Source organism: Bubalus bubalis, chromosome X, assembly GCF_019923935.1.
Source record: "Bubalus bubalis isolate 160015118507 breed Murrah chromosome X, NDDB_SH_1, whole genome shotgun sequence".
NCBI lineage: Eukaryota > Metazoa > Chordata > Mammalia > Artiodactyla > Bovidae > Bubalus > Bubalus bubalis.
The window spans coordinates 60,166,394-60,189,982 of NC_059181.1; the positions used below are offsets into that span (position 1 = coordinate 60,166,394).

General features: G+C 38.4%; 1 protein-coding gene and 1 non-coding gene across 5 annotated transcripts in view; both read right to left on the bottom strand.

Moving 5' to 3' along the window:
* OPHN1 (oligophrenin 1) overlaps positions 1 to 23,589 on the bottom strand; it is a 613,395-nt gene that overhangs the window by 136,144 nt on the left and 453,662 nt on the right. For 3 of the 4 annotated variants that reach the window (XM_044937016.2, XM_044937015.2, XM_006056622.4), the window contains one exon: positions 22,690 to 22,795. The exons of the other annotated variant lie outside the window; for it this stretch is intronic. In XM_044937016.2, the coding sequence (XP_044792951.1) occupies positions 22,690 to 22,795 (106 nt within the window). The remainder of the gene's footprint in view (positions 1 to 22,689; positions 22,796 to 23,589) is intronic. 4 annotated transcript variants of the gene reach the window in all.
* On the bottom strand, positions 5,459 to 5,530 carry TRNAF-GAA. Its single transcript has one exon. It is a non-coding gene; the product is annotated as a tRNA-Ser (tRNA).

Genomic DNA, 23,589 nt, shown 5'->3' on the forward strand with positions numbered 1-23,589 from the left:
TGAATAAACTTTCTTTTTCTTTATTATGGCTCGCTCTTGATTCTTTCCTGTGCAACGCCAAGAATCCACACTTGGTGGCCATCTCAGGGACTTGCCTGAGGCGTGGGACAGGACCATCCACTCACAACTCACTCTCTTGAAACACAGCAGTAAAGAATCTGCCAATGCAGAGGACATATGTGCAGGGTTCATTTCTTAGTCCAGGAAGATTTCACATGCTGCACAACTACAGAAAGCCATTCATTCTGGAGCTTGTGTTCTGTGATGAGAAGCCACCACAATGAGAAGTTCATGTACTGTGACTAGAGAGAAGCCCCCCATTTGCCGCAACTAGTGAAAGACTGCGTGTAGCAAAAAAGACCCAGCACAGCCAAAAATAAATAAATAATTTCATTAAAATGAAGGAACTTATAGATTAGGAACATGACAAAAAATCATGGAGACTCTATCCCATTAAATCTTGGCCTCTGTGTTCTTTATTAGCCCTCCAAGTGATTCTGATGGGTTTCCTTGGTGGCTCAGATGGTAAAGAATCTGCCTGCAGTTCAAGAGACCAGGGTTTAAGCCCTGGCTTGGGAAGATACTCTGGAGAAGGCAACGGCTGGATGGAGAAGGCAATGGCTGGACAGATAAGCCTGGCAGGCTCGAGTTCATGGGGTTGGAAGCAGACTAAGTGACTAACACACACACAAATGATTCTGATACACAAAAAAGGTTGAGAACTACTGCTATAGATAAGGAATCACCAAAGTGTGGCCCTTCAGCCAAATCCAATCTGTTTTTGTAGATTAAGTTTTACTGGAGAATTGTTATGCGTATTCATCCACATATTTTAATGGCTGTTTTATATTACAATGGTAGAACTAAGTAGCTTGGATGAAGTCCATATACCTCACAAAACCTTCAATATACATTATATAATCCTTTCCAGAAAACATTTTGCTGATTTCTGCTAGAGATTAAGAGAATTAAAAAAATATTAGAAAAGATTTCTATGTGTGGATGCTATTTGGATCCTGATTCAAAGAAAAAACATATGACAAATTTGAGACTACTGGAAAATTGATCACAGAATAGTTATTAATATTAAGTAATTGTTAAAAATTTATTTTCAGATATGATAAATTATATTGCATTTATAAGTACAAAGAATTTTAATTTTAAATATACATACTGAAATATTTATGGATAAAATAATATAATGCCTTAGACTTCCTTAAAAATAAAATAGAGGAGGGGAAAATAATAAATAATAGGGATATAAATGAAACAAGATTTGTTACATGTTGATAATTGTTGCATCTGGGTAGTAGGCATATGAGAGAGTTCCTTTTACTATCCTCCTGTTTCTTATGTTTGAATATTAAATACTCAACAATATCATATCAGTATTAAATATTGCATATACCTGAAGCCTTGAATAATATAGTTTTTAAATGAGTGAGATTGAGTCAGTGTATGTTACTAAGTGAGAAGTCCCTGAAATCAAGCAGGACCCTGTGGGGCTTCCAGGCATGGAGGCCTTTTTTGTCACCCATTCAGTTCAGTTCAGTCACCCAGTCACGTCTGACTCTTTGCGACCCCATGAATCGCAGCACGCCAGGCCTCCCTGTCCATCAACAACGCCCGGAGTTCACTTATACTTAACTTAACGTCCATCGAGTCAGTGATGCCATCCATCCATCTCATCCTCTGTTGTTCCCTTCTCCTCCTTTCGCCAACCCTTCCCAGCATCAGAGTCTTTTCCAATGAGTCAACTCTTCTCATAAGGTGGCCAAAGTACTGGAGTTTCAGCATTAGCATCATTCCTTCCAAAGAAATTCCAGGGCCGATCTCCTGCAGATGGACTGGTTGGATCTCCTTGCAGGCCAAGGGACTCTCAAGAGTCTTCTCCAACACCACAGTTCAAAAGCATCAATTCTTCGGCGCTCAGCTTTCTTCACAGTCCAACTGTCACATCCATATATGACCACTGGAAAAACCAGAGCCTTGACTAGACGGACCTTTGTTGGCAAAGTAATGTCTCTGCTTTTCAATATGCCATCTAGGTCAGTCATAACTTTTCTTCCAAGGAGTAAGCATCTTTTAATTTCATGGCTGCAATCGCCATCTGCAGTGATTTTGGAGCCCCAAAAAATAAAGTCTGACACTGTTTCCACTGTTTCCCCATCTATTTCCCATGAAATGATGGGACCAGATGCCATGATCTTCGTTTTCTGAATGTTGAGTTTTAAGCCAACTTTTTCACTCTCCTCTTTCACTTTCATCAAGAGGCTTTTTAGTTCCTCTTCAGTTTCTGCCATAAGGGTGGTGTCATCTGCATATCTGACGTTACTGATATTTCTCCTGGCAATCTTGATTGCAGCTTGTGCTTCTTTCAGCCCAGCATTTCTCATGATGTACTCTGCATATAAGTTTAAGAAGCAGGGTGACAATATACAGCCTTGACGTACTCCTTTTCCTATTTGGAACCAGTCTGTTGTTCCATGTCCAGTTCTAACTGGTGCTTCCTGACCTGCATACAAATTTCTCAAGAACCAGGTCAGGTGGTCTGGTATTCCCATCTCTTGAAGAATTTTCCACAGTTTATTGTGATCCACACAGTCAAAGGCTTTGGCATAGTCAATAAAGCAGAAACAGATGTTTCTCTGGAACTCTCTTGCTTTTTCCATGATCCAGCAGATATTGGCAATTTGGTCTCTGGTTCCTCTGCCTTTTCCAAAACCAGCTTGAACAACTGGAAGTTCACGGTTCACATATTGCTGAAGCCTGGCTTGGAGAATTTTGAGCATCACTTTACTAGTGTGTGAGATGAGTGCAATTGTGCAGTAGTTTGAGCATTCTTTGGGATTGCCTTTCTTTGGGATTGGAATAAAAACTGACCTTTTCCAGTCCTGTGGCCACTGCTGTGTTTTCCAAATTTGCTGGCATATTGAGTGCAGAACTTTCACAGCATCATCTTTCAGGATTTGAAATAGCTCAACTGGAATTCCATCACCTCCACTAGTTTTGTTCATAGTTATGCTTCCTAAGGCCCACTTGACTTCATATTCCAGGATGTCTGGCTCTAGGTCAGTGATCACACCATCGTGATTATCTGGGTCATGAAGATCTTTTTTGTACAGTTCTTCTGTGTATTCTTGCCACCTCTTCTTAATATCTTTTGCTTCTGTTAGGTCCTTACCATTTCTGTCCTTTATCAAGCCCATTTTTGCATGAAATGTTCCCTTGGTATTTCTAATTTTCTTGAAGAGATTTCTAGTCTTTCCCAGTCTATTGTTTTCCTTTATTTCTTTTTATTGATTGCTGAGGAAGGCTTTCTTATCTCTCCTTGCTCTTCCTTGGAACTCTGCATTCAGATGCTTATATTTTTCCTTTTCTCCTTTGCTTTTCGCTTCTCTTCTTTTCACAGCTATTTGTAAGGCCTCCTCAGACAGCCCTTTTGCTTTTTTGCATTTATTTTCCTTGGGGATGGTCTTGATCCCTGTCTCCTGTACAATGTCACGAACCTCAGTCCATAGATCATCAGGCACTCTATCTATCAGATCTAGTACTTTAAATCTATTTCTCACTTCCACTGTATAATCATAAGGGATTTGATTTAGGTCATACCTGAATGGTCTAGTGGTTTTCCCTACTTTTCAATTTAAGGCTGAATTTGGCAATAAGGAGCTCATGATCTGAGCCACAGTAAGCTCCTGGTCTTGTTTTTGTTGACTGTACAGAGCTTCTCCATCTTTGGCTGCAAAGAATATACTCAATCTGATTTCAGTGTTGGCCATCTGGTGATGTTCATGTGTACAGTCTTCTCTTGTGTTGTTGGAAGAGGGTGTTTGCTATGACCAGTGCATTTTCTTGCCAAAACTCTATTAGTCTTTGCCCTGCTTCATTCTGTATTCCAAGGCCAAATTTGCCTGTTACTCCAGGTGTTTCTTGACTTCCTACTTTGGCATTCCAGTCCCCTATAATGAAAAGGACATCTTTTGAGGGTGTTAGTTCTAAAAGGTCTTGTAGGTCTTCATAGAACAGTTCAGCTTCTTCAGCATTACTGGTTGGGGCATAGACTTGGATTACTGGGATATTGAATGGTTTGCCTTGGAAACAAACAGAGATCATTCTGTCGTTTTTGAGATTGCATCCAAGTACTGCATTTCAGACTCTTTTGTTGACGATGATGGCTACTCCATTTCTTCTGAGGGATTCCTGCCCGCAGTAGTAGCTATAATGGTCATCTGAGTTAAATTCACCCATTCCAGTCCATTTGAGTTCGCTGATTCCTAGAATGTCGATATTCACTCTTGCCATCTCTTGTTTGACCACTTCCAGTTTGCCTTGATTCATGGACCTGACATTCCAGGTTCCTATGCAATATTGCTCTTTACAGCATTGGACCTTGCTTCTATCACCAGTCACTTCCACAACTGGGTATTCTTTTTGCTTTGGCTCCATCCCTTCATTCTTTCTGGAGTTATTTCTCCACTGATCTCCAGTGGCATATTGGGCACCTACTGACCTGGGGAGTTTCTCTTTCAGTATCCTATCATTTTGCCTTTTCATACTGTTCATGGGGTTCTCAAGGCAAGAATACTGAAGTGGTTTGCCATTCCCTTCTCCAGTGGACCACAGTCACCCATTACTTGAAGACAAACTCCAGCCTTCATGACTTTCCTTGCATCCAAAGGGAAGATTTGAACAATTGCTAATCAAGTGAGGATCAGCCAAGTAACTACCTGAGACAAGATTAAAGAGACCAGAGAAGCTCATCAAGATTAGGCCTTTACAGTCCTAGTTTACAATCTATGGGAACTTGCTGCTGCTGCTAAGTTGCTTCAGTTGTGTCTGATTCTGTGCAACCCCATAGACGGCAGACCACCAGGCTCCACCATCCCTGGGATTCTCCAGGCAAGAACACTGGAGTGGGTTGCCATTTTGGAATAGAATTTTATTCTACCGTTGTGTGAAAACTGTATAAATCTTAATTATGTTGAATTGGTTCATGGTGCTTTTCAGGTCTTCTATATCCTTCTACTCCTCTGTATATTTATTCTATTAATGTTAAGAGTTTGATATTGAAACTCCAACTAAAAATCTTAATTTATCTACTGAAAAAATAATTGTAATATATAGTGGAACTATATGTAACTTTGTTCTGTATTTTCTAAGTCTTCTGTAAATGTGTTATCATAATTTCATAATTCAAAAAAGAAAGAGAAAACAAAACAAAAAGATTAGAAGACCAACCACCTGAGATAAGATTAAAGGAGCACAAGCTCTGGTCATACCCTAATCTTGCCAGAGACCTTATCCTTGAACCATTGTTATAAAGTGAAAGTGAAGTCACTCAGTCCTGTGCAACTCTTTGCTACCCCATGGACTGTAGCCTACCTGGCTCCTCTGTCCCTGGGATTCTCCAGGCAAGAGTACTGGAGTGGGTTGCCATTTCCTTCTCCAGGGGATCTTCCCGACCCAGGGATTGAACCTGGGTCTCCTGCCTTCCAGGCAGACGCTTTAACCTCTGAGCCACCAGGGAAGCCCATGTTATAAAACCCTTGTTATAAAACCCTTTATCAAATCCTCTGGGGTTGTGACAGGCAGTTTTTTTGAGGCAGGAACCTGCTGTGTCCCCTTTGCCTGGCAAAATAATAAATCCATTCTTTTCTACTTCACCCAAAAACTCTGTCTCCAATATTAGATTCAAAACAGTATACAGAGAAGCTGAGCTTTTGCTAACATTACCATTCCTGTGTAGACAGCTTTGGTTTCTTCCACTGGTGTTATATTGGTGTTATGTTATCCATAATTTACTTTAAATACTTACACATAGCCAGTGAAATGTCCTGAATTTCACCAATGTCATCAATTGCAATGACATCATTATTGTATTGTGTACTACTAAGAAAGAAAAAAGTTTCATTGTCAACTCATTATGCTTTTGAAGACATTTTAAATAGAAAATAAATTCAACAATGAATACAATTTAACTAAAATGACTACAACATGAGCAGCAATGACCATGTTCGTGCATATAGAAGTTATGACAATTACATAAAAATTGCTACCTGACAACAGTGATTTTAAGAAGCTATTGTTTCTAAGAGGCACCCAGAATTCATGTTACAATCTGAAAAAGATAAGGGCTCTTAAGAATGGAAGGAATTTGATACATGTATTTGTTAGTTTTTCTGCACACTCTAGGACAGGTGCATAACAGAAGCAGAAGAGATGAAGAGGTAGCGAGAATACACAGAACTATACAAAAAAGGTCTTAATGACCCAGATAACCATGATGGTGTGATCGCTCACCTAGAGCCAGACATCCTTGAGTATGAAGTCAAGTGGGCCTTAGGAAGTATTGCTATGAACAAAGCTAGTGGAGGTGATGGAATTCCAGTAGAGCTATTCCAAATCCTAAAAGATGAAGCTGTTGAAGTGCTGCTCTCAATATGCCAGCAAATTTGGAAAACTCAGCAGTGGCCACAGGACTGGAAAAGGTAAGTTTTCATTCCAATCCAAAGAAGGGAAATGCCACAAGATGTTCAAACTACCATACAATTGTGCTCATTTCACATGCTAGCAAGGTAATTGGTTTCAACAGTATGTGAATCGAGAAATTTTAGACATGTGAGCTGGATTTAGAAAAGGCAGAGGAACCAGAGATCATATTGCCAACATCCACTAGATCATAGAAAAAGCAAAATAATTCCAGAAAAATGTCTACTTCTGCTTCATTGACTATTCTAAATCCTTTGATTGTGTGGATCTCAACAAACTGTGGAAAATTCTTAAAGAGATGGGAATACAAGACTACCTTACCTGCCCCCTGAGAAACCTATATGTGGGTCAAGAAGCAACTGTTAGAACCAGACAGGGAACAAAGGACTGGTTCAAATTTGGGAAAGGAGTATGTCAAGGCTGTATATTGTCACCCTGCTTATTTAACTTCTATACAGAATACATCATGCAAAATACTGGGCTGGATGAAACACAAGCTGGAATTAAGATTGCCAGGAGAAATATCAGCAACGTCAGATATGCAGATGATACCACTCTGTGGCAGAAAATGAAGAGGAACTAAATAGCTTCTTGATTAGGATGAAAGAGAAGACTGAAAAAGCTGGCTTAAAACTCAACATTCAAAAACTAAGATCATGGCATCTGGTCCCATTACTTCATGGCAAATAGAAGGGGAAAAAATGGAAATAGTGACAGACTTTATTTTTGTGGGCTCCAAAATCAACTGTGGATGGTGACTACAGCCAAGAAATTAAAAGACACTTGCTCCTTGTAAGTAAAGCTATGACAAACCTAGACAGCATTTTAAAAAGTAGAGATATCACTTTGCCCACAAAGGTCCATATAGTCAAACTATGGTTTTTCCAGGAGTCATGTACGGAGGTGACAGCTGGATCATAAAGAAGGCTGAGTGCTGAAGAACTGATGTTTTCAAACTGTGGTCCTGGAAAGAAGACTCTGAAAGTCCCTTGGAATGCAAGGTGATCAAACCAGTCAACCGCAAAGGAAATCAACCCTGAATAGTTCATTGGAAGAACTGATGCTGAAGCTAAACATCCAATACTTTGGCCATTTGATGCAAAGAACCAACTCATTTTAAAAGATCCTGATGCTAAGAAAGATTGAGGGCAGGAGGAGAAAGGGGCAACAGAGGATGAGATGATTGAATGGCATCATTGACTCAATGAATATGAGTTTGAGCAAACTCCGGGAGACAGTGAAGGACAGGGAAGCCTGCTGAAGTCCATTGGGTCACAAAGAGTCAAACACAACTTAGCCACTGGACAACTAAGACAAGCAAGTTATGACTTCAGTATTCTAATTTTAAATGCATACTTACGTACTCTAGGACTGAATAATCAGCATTTAAAAGACTCTGATTAGAAGCCAGAGGGGCTGGCTACTATAAGCTTCAGCTAACTTCATCTCCAATCAATACTAGTGGCTTTGTTAATTAGCATGATTGGTGGCAAACTAACCTTTCATTGCTTAGATGTGTCAAGATATATGGATTATGGATTGGCTAGAAGTATTGTATAGACATTCCCAAGCTTGTATTGATAGGTTAGAAGAATAGAGATCAATCTAAACATCAGTAAGGTGGATCAACTAATATGTATCTTCAGATGTGATGCAGCATAAGGTACACAAAAATCACCTATGATGTGTTCTATCCTCAAATAACTAACTTGAATCTATCTAGCCTTAAAATACAACCTCTACTTTATGAGAAATAAAGAAAATAGGGGAATAAGCTGAAAAATATAACGAAGAAAGTAAACAAAACTAGTAAGTAAGACTATACTGAACAAATAAGCTTTGGGTCAGCTAAGGAAATGCTAATATGGTCTGGAAAGGTAGAAACTGTTGAATTGAAAAAAGGTGGAATTGCTGAAAAGCTTGGTGCTATTGAACAGCATAATCTCAATTTAGTAAAAAACTCAAATGTATTTCTGTGAAGTGTGTGCATATACATAAACACACACACTCACAGAAAGATCCAGAAGAAAATGCACTAACAGATTAATAATAGTGATTTTTGAATGCTGTTAACAGAAGGTTTTTATTTTTATTGATTTTTTTTTGTTTTTTATATTTTCTAATCTCTACAATGCAATGGTATTGCTTCAGAAATAACAGAAGTGTTATTACAAAAAATAAGAAGATTTTAATAAGCCTGACAACTCACACCCTTTAGAATGGTAGCCCAAGCCTAGGACTGCAAAGAGGTCTTCCATTTGGGCATTAGATTATGGGATTTAATTGCCTGACTCCAACTGCAGTGCTGTAATATTATCTTACTTGCTTCAAGTTAAAGTTTAATGCATGATGCTGTCACAGTATCTGAAAGGAAAGATAGCTGAGACTTCACTGAGTTTACAGAACAGATTTTATAACTGTTTTGCATTTGCTTCCAGATAAATACCTGCATGAGTGGCGGAATTAGGCCTGAGGCTTGCTTCCATTGTATTATAATATGCCACTGGTAGTGAGATTGTGGGGGAGGTAACCTGTAGAGTTCTCCTACATCTGATTAATGGAAGTGATAGATAACAACCGGAAAGAATGGAATAATTAGAAATCTCAAATTGGTTGAGGTCAGTTTGTGTTTGCCTGTTATTAGCCTGGAAAACAGGATTGAGGTGGGAATAAACAACAAAGGCATAAGTTATAATTATCATATAGATTATGAAAGCCATGGCGGGAGAATACTGTAAATTCTGAAAGCACATGGATTTTCTTCTTCTGTGTAAATGTTGCTGTTGGAACTAATCCTATTTTTATTTGAATTTTCCCTGTAAATTTTGGTTATAAAGACAAAACCTTGAAAGAATGCTATTATGAACACTCATACTGTCTATACCTAAATTCAGGAATTGATTTTTTTCATACATTTGCATTCTTTGTTCTGTATATTTTTTCCTGAGTCCTTTAAAAGTAAATGGCTTCAGCCCTGACTATCTTACCATTCATCTCCAAATAAGCATGTTGTCCTACAAATACCTGTAACATGTTTATATTAAGGAAAATTTATGATAATTTCATATCACCCAATATCTGGTACCTATTCAAGCTTCCTCAAATGTCATGAAACAATTATTTTTAGTTAAAAGTTTCAAATCGAGATCAAAAGTTCATATGCTGCATTTGTTTATGCTTCTTTAGCCTCTTAATATAGAACAGTTCTAGGCTCAGTCGCTTAAGTCATTTTCGACTCTTTGCAACCCAATGGACTGTAGCCCACCAGGCTCCTCAGTCCATGGAATTCTCCAGGAAAGAATACTAGAGTGGGTTGTCAATCCCTCCTCCAGGGGATCTTCCTGACCTAAAGATCGAACCCAAGTCTCTCGCACTGGAGGCAGATTCTTTACTGCTGAGCTACCGGGAAGCCCATATAGAACACTACCACTACCTTTTCCCCTCAGAACATTGACTAAAAAATAAATTCCAAGACAGCTGTCTTAAAAAGTGTCAAACATTCTGCATTTTTCTATACCCTCTATTTCCTGTAGTTTAGAGGCTAAATTTGAGTGGGGTTAAACATTCTTGGCAAAAATATTTGTTTATGTTGTATACTTCTTACCATATCCCATTAGAAGGTCAGTTTGTATTATTATCAGTGATGCTAAATTTGATCAATTAATTAAGGCAGTGTTTACCAGATAACTTCATTGTAAAGATACAGTTTTCCATTTGTAATTAGTAAGTAATCTGTGGATAATACTTTGAAACTTTATGCATATATTGTTCCTGGAAAATCTTTTACCTTGATCTATGCCTGAAATGGGGCACTGAGGTTGCAAACTAGTAGTTTTTCTTTTAAAGTGAAGTGAAGTCTCTCAGTCATGTCTGACTCTTTGCGACCCCGTGGACCGTAGCCTACCAGGCTGCTCCGTCCATGGGATTCTCCAGGCAAGAATACTGGAGTGGGTTGCCATTTCCTTCTCCAGGGGATCTTCCCAACCCAGGGATCGAACCCAGGTCTCCCACATTGCAGGCAGATAAAGTATAGTTGATTTACAATATCAGTTTCAGGAGTACAAGACAGTGATTCAATATCTTTATAGATTATACTCCATTCAAAGTTATAAAATATTGGCTATATTTCCTGTGCTGTAGAATATATCCTTGTAGCTTATTTATTTTATACACACTACTTTGTATAGCGTTTCCCAGGTGGTGCTACTGGTAAAGAACCTGCCTGCCAATGCAGGAGACATGAGAGGCAGGTTTGATCCCTGGGTCAGGAAGATTCCCTGGAGGAGGGCATGGCAACCCATTCCAGTATTCTTGTCTGGAAAATTCCCATGGACAGAGGACCCTGGGGGACTACAGTCCATAGGGTCACACAGAGTTGCACAGGACTGAAGTGACTTAGCAAGCAAACACTTTGTACTTTAGTCCCCTACCACTATCTTACCCTTCCCCCTTTCCCTCTACCCACTGGTAACCACTAGTTTGTTTTCTATATCTGTGACTCTGTTGTGGCTTTGTTATGTACATCCATTTAATTTTTTTAGATTCCACATAAAAATGATAACAAGCAGTATTTGTTGTTCTCTATCTGACTTATTTCACTTAGCATAATACCCTCCAAGTCTATACATGTTGTTGCAGATGACAAAATTTCATTCCTCTTGTGGCTTAGTTGTATTCCATTGTACATATATATACCATGGCTGCTTTATCAATTCATCTGTTGATGGATACTTAGGTTGCTTCCACATCTTGGCATTTGTAATTGACATGGTTATGAACACTGGAGAAGACTCTTAAGAGTTTCTTGGACAGCAAGGTGATCAAAGCAGTCAATCCTAAAGAAATCAACCCTGAATATTCATTGGAAGGACTGATGCTGAAGCTGAAGCTCCAATACTTTGGCGACCAGATGGGAAGAGGTGGCGCATTGGAAAAGACCCTATGTTCAGAAAGATTGAGGGCAAGAGGAGAAGGGGATGACAGAGGATGAGATGGTTGGATGGCAACATTGATTCAATAGACATGAGTTTGAGCAAACTCCAGGAGATGGTGAAGGACAGGGAAGCCTGGCATGCTGCAGTTTATGAGGTAACAAAGAGTCAGACATGACTTAGCAACAGAACAACAACAAGCCCATGTTCACTGTAGCGCTATGTACAATAACTAGGACATGGAAGCAACCTAGATGTTCATCAACTGATGAATGGATAAAGAAGGTGTGGTACATATATACAATGTCATGTTACTCAGCTATAAAATGTAATGGATTTGAGTCGGTGCTAATGAGGTAGATGAACCTAAAACCTATAATACAGAGTGAAGTAAGTCAGAAAGAGAAAAACAAATATTGTATATTAACACATATATATGGAATATAGAAAGATTGTAATGATGAACCTATTTGCAGCACAGCAATGGAGATGCAGACATAGAGAACAGATTTATGGACACGTTGGGGCGGTAGAAAGGAGAGGGTGGGATGAATGGATAAAGTACATGGAAACATATACACTGCCATATGTAAAATAGATAGCCACTGGGAATTTGCTGTATGACTCAGGGAACTCAAACCAGGGCTCTGTAACCACCTAGAGAGATGGGATGGGGCGGGAGAAAGTCTCAAGAGGGAGGGGACTTATATATACCTATAGTTGATCCATGTTGATGTATGGCAGAAAGCAATACAATATTGTAGTTATCCTTCAATCCAAAAAAGAAAGAAAGAAAGAAAAAAAAGCATCCCTTAGATCCAGGATGTTTCCACTTATTCTTATGCTACACTGTGGAACTTAGGGGAGAAAGTTACAAATCATGTAGGAACTGGAGCATCCATATGGAATTCCTTTTTATTAATTCTCCTCAAAAATAATTAGTGACATCAAGCATGCATTCATATCCAAAGTCTCATTTATTTTTTCCATAAAAGCTGAATTTTTATTTTTAAATTCTGCCAAATGCTACCTTCTCTGTATGAAAAGTGTAGTAGGTTAAAATGTGTCACATTTTACTTATTCAAAACATATTATAAAATTAATACTTTTCTGAGCTATCAATTAAAATTTATTTTCCTCTTACTCATCCTTACACCCTTGCTTTTCCAGTGATTACCTTTTATTTAAAATACTGCATGCACTTTGTGCTTACCTTTCTCAACATAAAAAAAAGTTGCTGTTGCCTATGTTTTTTTCCCCCAAACTTTAAACTTTTTGTTTTGTATTGGGTATATTTCCATATAAATTGTGAAATTATTTGTTCTAGTTCTCTGAAAAATACCATTAGTAGCTTGAAAGGGATTGCACTGAATCTACACATTGCTTAGCGTAGTATACCCATTTTCACTATATTGATTCTTCGAATCCATGAACATGGTATATTTCTCCATCCATTTGTGTCCTCTTTGAATTCTTTCACCAGTGTTTTATAGTTTTCTATATATAGGTCTTTTGTTTCTTTAGGTCGATTTATTCCTAAGTATTTTATTCTTTTCTTTGCAATGGTGAATGGAATTGTTTCCTTAATTTCTCTTTCTGTTTTCTCATTATTAGTGTATAGGAATATAAGGGCTTTCTGTGTGTTAATTTTATATCCTGCAACTTTACTATATTCATTGATTAGCTCTAGTAATTTTCTGGTGGAGTCTTTAGGGTTTTCTATGTAGAGGATCATGTCATCTGCAAACAGTGCGAGTTTTACTTCTTCTTTTCCAATCTGGATTCCTTTTATTTCTTTTTCTGCTCTGATTGCTGTGGCCAAAACTTCCAAAACTATGTTGAATTGTAGTGGTGAGAGTGGGCATCCTTGTCTTGTTCCTGACTTTAGGGGAAATGCTTTCAATTTTTCACCATTGAGGATAATGTTTGCTGTGGGTTTATCATATATGGCTTTTATTATGTTGAAGTATGTTCCTTCCATGCTTGCTTTCTGGAGGGTTTTTGTCATTAATGGATGTTGAATTATATCAAAGGCTTTTTCTGCATCTATTGAGATAATCATATAGTTTTTATCTTTCAATTTGTTAATGTGGTGTATCATATTGATTGATTTGCAGATATTAAAGAATCCTTGCATCCCTGGGATAAAGCCCAGTTGGTCATGATGTATGATGTTTTTAATATGTTGTTGGATCCTGTTTGCTAGAATTTTGTTAAGGAGTTTTGCATCTATGTTCATCAGTGATATTGGCCTGTAATTTTCTTTTTTTGTGGCATCTTTGTCAGGTTTTGGTATTAGGGTGATGGTGGCCTGATAGAATGAGTTTGGAAGTTTACCTTCCTCTGCAATTTTCTGGAAGAGTTTGAGTAGGAGAGGTATTAGCTCTTCTCTAAATTTTTGGTAGAATTCAGCTGTGAAGCCATCTGGTCCTGGGCTTTGTTTGCTGGAAGATTTCTGATTACAGTTTTGATTTCTGTGCTTGTGATGGGTCTGTTAAGATCTTCTATTTCCTCCTGGTTCAATTTTGGAAACTTATACTTTTCTAAGAATTTGTCCATTTCTTCCAAGTTTTCCATTTTATTGGCATATGGTTGCTGATAGTAGGCTCTTATGATTTTGTATTTCTGTGTTCTCTGTTGTGATTTCTCCATTTTCATTTCTAATTTTGTTGATTTATTTTTCTCCCTTTGTTTCTTGATGAGTCTGCCTCATGTTTTATCAATTTTATTTAACTTCTCAAAGAACCAGCTTTTGGCTTTGTTGATTTTTTCTATGGTCTCTTTTTTTCTTTTGCATTTATTTCTGCCCTAATTTTTTAATATTTCTTTCCTTCTACTAACCCTTTATAGCTGATTAACAATGTTGTGGCAGTTTCAGGTGAACAGAAAATGGACTCAGCCATACATATAATTGTATTCATTCTCTCCCACACCCCACTCCCCTGCCATCCAGGCTGGCACATAACATTGAGCAGAGTTCCATGTGCTATCAATAGGTCTTTGTTGGTTATCCAGTTTAAATATAGCAGTGTGTATATGATGTTCCCAAAGTCCCTAATTCTCCCTTCCCCCCAGGCAACCATAAGTTCATTTTCTAAGTCTGTGAGTCTCTTTCTGTTTTGTAAGTTAAGTTCATTTGCATCATTTCTTTTTAGATTCCACATATAATAGATGCCATATGATATTTCTCCTTCTCTGTTTAACTTACTCTGCATGACACTCTCTAGGTTCATCCATGTTACTGCAAATGACATTCCTTCATTCTTTTGATAGCTGAGTAATATTCCATTGTATATATGTACCACTTCTTCTTTATCCATTCGTTTGTTGATGGACATTTACCTTGCTTCCATGTCTTGGCTATTGTAAGCAATGCTAAGATGAACATTGGGGAGAATGTATCCTTTCAGATCATGTTTTTATTTTTCCCAGATATATGCCCAGGAGTGGGACTGCAGGGTCATATGATAGCTCTATTTTTAGTTCTTTAAGAAACCTCCATACTATTCTCCATAGAGACTGTACCAATTTACATTCCTACTAAGAGTGTAGGAGGGTTCCCTTCTCTCAACACTCTCTTCAACATTTGTTTTTTGTGGACTTTTTGATGATAGTTATTCTGATTGCAGTAAGGTGATATCTCTTTATAATATTGATTTGTATTTCTCTGATATTGAATATCTTTTCATATGCCTATTGGTCATCTGTACACCCTCTTTGGAGAAATGTCTATTCAGGTCTTCTGCTCATTTTTTGAGTGGGTTGTTTGTTCTGATGCAATTAAGCCTCATAAGCTGTTTGCAAGTTTTGGAGACTAATTTCTTATCGGTCACATCATTTGCAAATATTTTCTCCCAATACGTGGGTTGTCTTTTCGTTTTGTTTATTGTTTCCTTTGCTGTGCAAAAGCTTTTAAGTAGGTCTCATATATTTTTGATTTTATTTCCATTATTCTAGGATGTTGCTGTGATTTATGTCAGACAGTGTTCTGCCAATGCTTTCCATTAGGAGTTTTATAGTGTCTAGTCAGACATTTAGGTCTTTAAATCCATTTTAAGTTTATTTATGTGTATGAAGTAAAGGAATGATCTAAAATATTCTTTCACACGTGGCTATCCAGTTTTCCTAGCACCACTTGTTGAAAAGCTTCTTTCCAACATTGGGGAGTCTTGTCTCCTTTGTCATAGATTAATTTACCATCGGTGCATGGGCGAGTCTGTTTTTTTTTTTTTTTTTTAATTAATTTTTCTTGGAGTATAGTTGCTTTACAATGTTGTATTAGTTTCTGCTATGATGCAAAGTGTACCAGATGTACATATAAATGTGTCTACTTTTTTGGACATATTCTTCACATTTAGATAACCATGGCGCGTTGGGTAGAGTTCCCTTTGCAATATAGTAGGTTGCTATATATATATATATATATCAGTCAGTCAGTTCAGTCGCTCAGTCGTGTCTGACTCTTTGAGATGCAGAGAGTCTGACTCTTTGAATCACAGCCTCCATGTCCAACATCATCTCCTGGAGTTCACTCAAACTCACGTCCATCGAGTCGGAGATGCCATCCAGCCATCTCATCCTCTGTCATCCCCTTTTCCTCCTGCCCCCAATCCCTCCCAGCATCAGAGTCTTTTCCAAAGACTGAAATCTTCACATGAGGTGGCCAGACTAGTGGAATTTCAGCTTTAGCCCCATTCCTTCCAAAGAACCCCCAGGACTGATCTCCTTTAGAATGGACTGGTTGGATCTCCTTGCAGTCCAAGGGACTCTCAAGAGTCTTCTCCAACACCACAGTTCAAAAGCATCAATTCTTCGGCACTCAGCTTTCTTCACAGTCCAACTCTCACATCCATACATGACCACTGGAAAAACCAGAGCCTTGACTAGACGGACCTTTGTTGGCAAAGTAATGTCTCTGCTTTTCAATAAGCCATCTAGGTTGGTCATAACTTTCCTTCCAAGGAGTAAGCGTCTTTTAATTTCAAGGCTGCAGTCACCATCTGCAGTGATTTTGGAGCCCCCAAAAATAAAGTCTGACACTGTTTCCACTGTTTCCCCATCTATTTCCCATGAAATGATGGGGCCAGATGCCATGATCTTAGTTTTCTGAATGTTGAGCTTGAGGCCAACTTTTTCACTCTCCTCTTTCACTCTCATCAAGAGGCTTTTTAGTTCCTCTTCACTTTCTGCCATAAGGATGGTGTTATCTGAATATCTGATATTATTGATATTTCTCCCAGCAATCTTGACTCCAGCTTGTGCTTTTTCCAGCCCAGAGTTTCTCATGATGTACTCTGCATATAAGTTCAATAAGCAGGGTGACAATATACAGCCTTGACATACTCCTTTTCTTATTTGGAACCAGTCTGTTGTTCCATGTCCAGTTCTAACTGTTGTTTCCTGACCTGCATACACATTTCTCAAGAGGCAGGTCAGGTGGTCTGGTATTCCCATCTCTTTCAGAATTTTCCACAGTTTATTGTGATCCACACAGTCAAAGGCTTTGGCATAGACAATAAAGCAGAAACAGATGTTTTTCTGGAACTCTCTTGCTCTTTCGATGATCCAGCAGATGTTGGCAATTTGATCTCTGGTTCCTCTGCCTTTTCTAAAACCAGCTTCAACATCTGAAAGTTCATGGTTCACGTATTGCTGAAGCCTGGCTTGGAGAATTTTGAGGATTACTAGTGTGTGAGATGAGTGCAATTGTATGGTAGTTTGAGCATTCTTTGGCAATGCCTTTCTTTGGGACTGGAATGAATACTGACCTTTTCCAGTCCTGTGGCCACTGTTGAGTTTTCTACATTTGCTGGCATATTGACTGCAGCACTTTCACAGCATCATCTTTCAGGATTTGAAATAGCTCAACTGGAATTCTATGACCTCCACTACCTTTGTTCATAGTGATGCTTTCTAAGACCCACTTGACTTCATATTCCAGGATGTCTGGCTCTAGGTGAGTGATCACACCATCGTGATTATCTGGGTAGTGAAGATCTTTTTTGTACAGTTCTTCTGTGTATTCTTGCCACCTCTTCTTAATATCTTCTGCTTCTGTTAGGTCCCTACCATTTCTGTCCTTTATCAAGCCCATCTTTGCATGAAATGTTCCCTTGGTATCTCTAATTTTCTTGGAGATCTCTAGTTTTTCTGTTGTTTTCCTCTATTTCTTTGTATTGATTGCTAAGGAAGGCTTTCTTATCTCTTTTTGCTATTCTTTGGAACTCTGCTTTCAGATGGTGATATCTTTTCTTTTTGCCTTTGCCTTTTGCTTCTCTTATTTTCACAGCTATTTGTAAGGCCTCCCCAGACAACCATTTTGCTTTTTTGCATTTCTTTTCCATGGGGATGGTCTTGATCCCTGTTTCCTGTATAATGTCACAAACCACCATCCATAGTTCTTCAGGCACTCTCTCTATCAGATCTAGTCCCTTAAATATATTTCTAACTTCCACTGTATAATCATAAGGGATTTGATTTAGGTCATACCTGAATGGTCTAATGGTTTTCCCTACTTACTTCAATTTAAGTCTGAATTTGGCAATAAGGAGCTCATGATCTGAGCCACAGTCAGCTCCTGGTCTTGTTTTTGTTGACTGTATAGAGCTTCTCCATCTTTGGCTGCAAAGAACATAATCAATCTGATTTCGGTGTTGACCATCTGGTGATGTCCATGTGTAGAATCTGCTCTTGTGTTGTTGGAAGAAGGTGTTTGCTATGACCAGTGCGTTTCTTGGCAAAATTCTATTAGCCTTTGCCCTGTTTCATTCCGTATTCCAAGGCCAAATTTGCCTGTTACTCCAGGTGTTTCTTGACTTCATACTTTTGCATTCCATTCCTCTATAATGAAAAGGACATCTTTTTTCGTGTTAGTTCTGGGGTCTTGTAGGTCTTCAAATAAACCCCAACCTCCCAATCCCCACTAATGATATTCATTCTGACATGTTTATGAGGTGATATCTGAATGCAATTTTATTTGCTTTCTTTGATTATTATTAGTGTTGAGCATCTTTTCATGAGTCTGGTGATCATCGTATATAATCTTTTGAAAAATGTTATTCCTTTTTCTGTTTTTAAGTCAGGTTGTTCACTTTTTTGATATTTAGTTGCATGAGTTGATTATATATTTTAGATATTAACCTCTTATTAGTCATATCATTTACTAATATTTTCTACAGTTCAATAGAATGTCTTTTCATTTCATTGATGGTTTCCTTTGCTGTTTGAAAAGTTTTACGTTTAATTAGGTCCCAGTTTTCTTTTGCTTTTGTTTACTTTGCCTTAGGAAACAGATCTAAAAAAAATTGCTAAAATTTATGTTAAAGAATGGCTTATCTATGTTTCCCTCTAAGACTTATAGTATCAGGCCTTATATTTAGGTCTTTAATCCATTTTGAGCTTATTTTTGTGTAGAGTGTTGTTGCTGCTCAGTCCCTCAGTCATGACCAACTTTGTGTGAACTTCTGGACTGCAGCATGCCAGGCCTCCTTGTCCATCATCAACTCCCTGAGTTTGTTCAAACTCATGTCCATTGAGTTGGTGATGCCATCCAACCGTCTCATCCTCTCTCACCCCCTTCTCCTCCTGCTTTCAACCTTTCCCAGCATCAGTGTCTTTTCCAATGAGTCAGGTCTTCCCATCAGGTAGTCAAACTTCTGGAGCTTCAGTTTCAGCATCAGTCCTTCCATGAATATTCAGGATTGATTTCTTTAGGATTGACTGCTTTGATCACCTTTCAGTCCAAGGGACTCTCAAGAGTCTTCTCCAACACAGTACAAAAGCTTCACAGTATAAAAGCATCAATTCTTTGGTGTTTGGCCGTCTTTATGGTCCAATTCACACATCTGTACATGGCTACTGGAAAAACCATAGCTTTGACTAGATGGACCTTTGTTGGCAAAGTAATGTCTCTGCTTTTCAATATACTGTCTAGGTTCGTCATAGCTTTTCTTCCAAGGAGAAAGAGTCTTTTAATTTCCTGGCTGCAATCACCATCTGCTGTGACTTTGGAGCCCAAGAAAATGAAGTCTGTCACTGTTTCCATTTTTTCCCCATTTATTTGTCGTGAAGTGATGGGACTGGATGCCATGATCTTGGTTTTTTGAGTGTTGAGTTTTAAGCCAGCTTTTCATTCTCCTCTTTCACCTTCATCCAGATATTCTTTAGTTCCTCTTCACTTTCTGCAATTAAAGTGGTATCATCTGCATATCTGAGGTTATTGATATTTCTCCTGGCAATCTTGATTCCAGCTTGTGATTCATCCAGCCCTGCATTTCACATGATGCAATGTGAAAGATGAAGGAGACTCAGGTTTGATGCCTGGGTGGGGAAGATCCCCTGGATGAGGGCCCAACAACTTACTCCAGTATTCTTGCCTAGAGAATCTCATGGAGAGAGGAGCCTGACAGGCAATAGTCCATAGGGTCACAAAGATTTGGACAAGACTAAAGCTACTGACCACACACTCACGCACTCTGCATATAAGTTGAAATAAGCAGGGTGACAATATACAGCATTGTCATTCCCTTTTCCCAATTTCGAACCAGTTCATTTTTCCATGTCTGGTTCTAACTGTTGCTTCTTGATCAAATACAAGTTTATCAGGAGGCAGGTAAGGTGGTATAGTATTCCCAACTCTTTAAGAATTTTCCACAGTTTGTTGTGATCCACACAGTCAAATGTTTTCATGTAATCAATGTAGCAGAAGTAGATGTTTTTCTGGAATTCCCTTGCTTTCTTTATGATCTGACGGATGTTGGCAATTTGATCTCTGGTTTTCTGCCTTTTCTAAATCCAGCATGTACATAGGGAAGTTCTTGGTTCGTGTACTGTTGAGGTCTAGCTTGAAGGATTTTGAGCATTACCTTCCTAGCATGTGAAATTAGTACAACTGTGCAGTAGCTTGAACATTCTTTGGGATTGTCCTTCTTTGGGATTGGAATGAAAACTTACCTTTTCCAGTCTTGTGGCCACTGCTAAGTATTCCAAATTTGCTGGCATATTGAGAACTGCACTTTAACAGCATCAACTTTTAGGACTTGAAGTAGCTCAGATTGAATTTCATCACCTCCACTAGCTTTGCTTGTAGTAATGCTTCCTAAGGCCCACTTGAATGTACACTCCAGGACGTCTGGCTCTAGGTGAGTGATCACATCCATCATGATTATCTGGGTCATTAAGGCCTCTTTTGTATAGTTTTGTGTATTCTTGCCACCTCTTCTTAATGCCTTCTGCTTCTGTTAAGTCCATAATGCTTCTGTTGTTTACTGTGCCCATCTCTGCATGAAATGTTCCCTTGGCATCTAATTTTCTTGAAGAGATCTCTAGTCATTCCCATTCTACTGATTTCCTCCATTTCTTTGCATTTTTCACTTAAGAAGGCTTTCTTATCTTTCCTTGCTATTTTTTGGAACTCTGCATTCAGATAGGTATATCTTTTCTTTTCTCCTTTGCCTTTAGTTTCTCTTCTTTTCTCAGCTATTTGTGAGGCCTCCTCAGACAACCGTTTTGCTTTGTTGCACTTCTTTTTCTGGGGGATCATTTTGGTCACCATCTCCTGTACAATGTTACAAACCACCATCCATAGTTCTTCAGGTACTCTATCAGATCTAATCCCTTGAATCTATTTTTCACTTCCACTGTATAATCATAAGGGACTTTAGCTCATACCTGAATGGCTTAGTGGTTTTCCCTACTTTCTTCAATATTAGTCTGAATTTTTCAATAAGGAGTTAACGATGAGAGCCACAGTTAGCTCCAGGTCTTGTTTTTGCTGACTGTATAGAGCTTCTCCATCTTCAGCTGCAAAGATTATAATCAATCTGATTTCAGTAATGACCATCTGATGATGTCCATGTGTAGTTGTCTCTTATGTTGTTGGAAGAGAGTGTTTGCTATAACCAGTGCATTCTCTTGGCAAAACTCATACTAATAATAGTACTAATAATCCTACTGGGTGATGCTTATAACTTTTTCACAGCTTTTCTTGTTTTCAGAATATATTTTATTAGCATGAATTAGCAGCTATGTTGACAAGTTTGATGAAATAACTGTTTTCTCTGTACTAGTATGCTATGAATTTGATATTTAGAATCATTTGCTTTTTTGCATTTCATTTTAGAGTTTGTATTATTTTCCTTTTGATTTAACTTTACTATTTGGATACATAAAATATTAATATGGCACAAAAGTCAAAAGGAGGCAGACTCAGAGGAGTCTAGCATCCATGCCTATCCCTTCCACCCTATTCACCACCTATCCCCTAGGTGTTTGAGATATTCTCCAACAATAAGTGACTACTTGTGTAAATAATGGTGTATTCAAACAATATGGCATTATACAGGAATGAAAAAGAATGAGGAAATATGAATGTTGTTTTTGAAGTGATTTCCAGACGCATTTTTATGAGTGTACTGATAGCTTAATTTTGTTACATAGACTTAGAATACATCACATTTTTTCTAAGCTTGTTGTCTCATTTATTTACTTTTTAACACAGTAGGAGTGGCCTTAAGAGTGACCTGTCAATGGTCATCAAGAAAGCAAGTAGCAGAACTGATGCTGGAACCCAGGTTTGCTCACTCCTAGCTATAGTACTTTTTTCTGTTCCACATTGTTTCCTTAGAGCAGCCTTTTATAAGTCAAGTAAATTTATCTGTATTCACAACACTGAACCCTCTGGTCAGGAAGCACCACAGTGGGGCACGGATGCCCCTTATACCCACCCATCTTAGAGCCTATCACCAGATCTATTCTGAAATGCTGCTATCTCTTCCTATCCGCCATACACAAGCAAAGAAGGTGACTATAATCATGACTCCCATGTCTTGAGAACTTCCTATGTCCCAGGCACTTTACCTGTGTTCATTCAAATCCACACAACAGTCTTAAGGTGCAAGCAATGCTACTCTTATTTTAAAGATGACCAAACAGAGGTTAAGAGAGCTTTTCCTAAGATTATAAAGCTAAAGGGTAGAGCTGGTATTTGAAACCAGATTTATCTGACAGCAAAGCTTGTGTTTAACCCATTCTATCTGGTATTAATCCCTAAACTGAGAAAACCCCTTAAATGAGATGCACAATGACCTGGATAAGATACATACAAGGATAAAGGCAAAATCATGTTTCTCACCGAGCACTCAGATTGCCTAGGATGAAGCAATTGGGGGTTGGGACTTAATGAGCTTAAAGAAAGTTTATCTGTAGTGCTATCATGTGTGTCATTCTTCTAACAGGAACTCTTCCTGAAAACCTAGAAGTTACTTACTTGACCAAGTGTCTTATAAGAAGTTCCAACATCTCTCGGTTCTTTTCTGGTAGCTTATATACCAGGGAGTGAATAGCTCCCAATCGATAATCCAGGTTGTCAGACTCTGAGAGAGAACAGAGAGATAGTTTTGCCTTCTGGGCAATTGGATTAAGCAAATTTTCATGCACAGACACACATACACACACCCATGCATGTGCACATGCAGAGATAATCAGAGACACATAGAGAGTCTGAGAGATGAAAAGAGAGAAATATATAGACACAGGGACAAAATGACAGAAAGAGACCAAGAAACAAAGACACTGAAGGGGGAAGACAGAGTGACTAAAAGATAAAAACATAGATTAAAAACAAATTAGTCTAGAAAGGAGAATAATATAGAAGAGAGAAGAGAAAACAGAAGAGAGAAGACTGTATCAGAACAAGTCAGAATTCTAGATACAGCAGGTTGCTCCTAAAGCTCTGCATGTAAACTTCCAGCTGGAAACGCTTGCCCAGCAAATTTCCTTGTGGAACTGGGAGGTGTGCTACTGCCTCTGGGTTCCTATGAAAATTACTGAGAGAGCTCAGAGTAAAAATCAAGGCTCTCTTGCCTCAACAAAGATGCATTATGATGACAAATCCCCTGCATCTTTTTCCTCAATACCATACAAGGCACAATGCAGAAGAGTCACATGGAGGTAGGGAGGGATACTCATACAGTGGCCTCAGCCAAAACTTTTAATGCTTCTTCAGCTGCCGACTTTTTGAGTGATTCTATATACCTTATTTCCTATGTACTCCTCCAGTCTCGCCACTGGTCTCATAATCTACACATTGTGATGCTAGCACTAAAAAATTAAGAGTAATAATTCACAACACAATTGAAAACCATTTGAAAGGGCAAAGTGTTGAAAA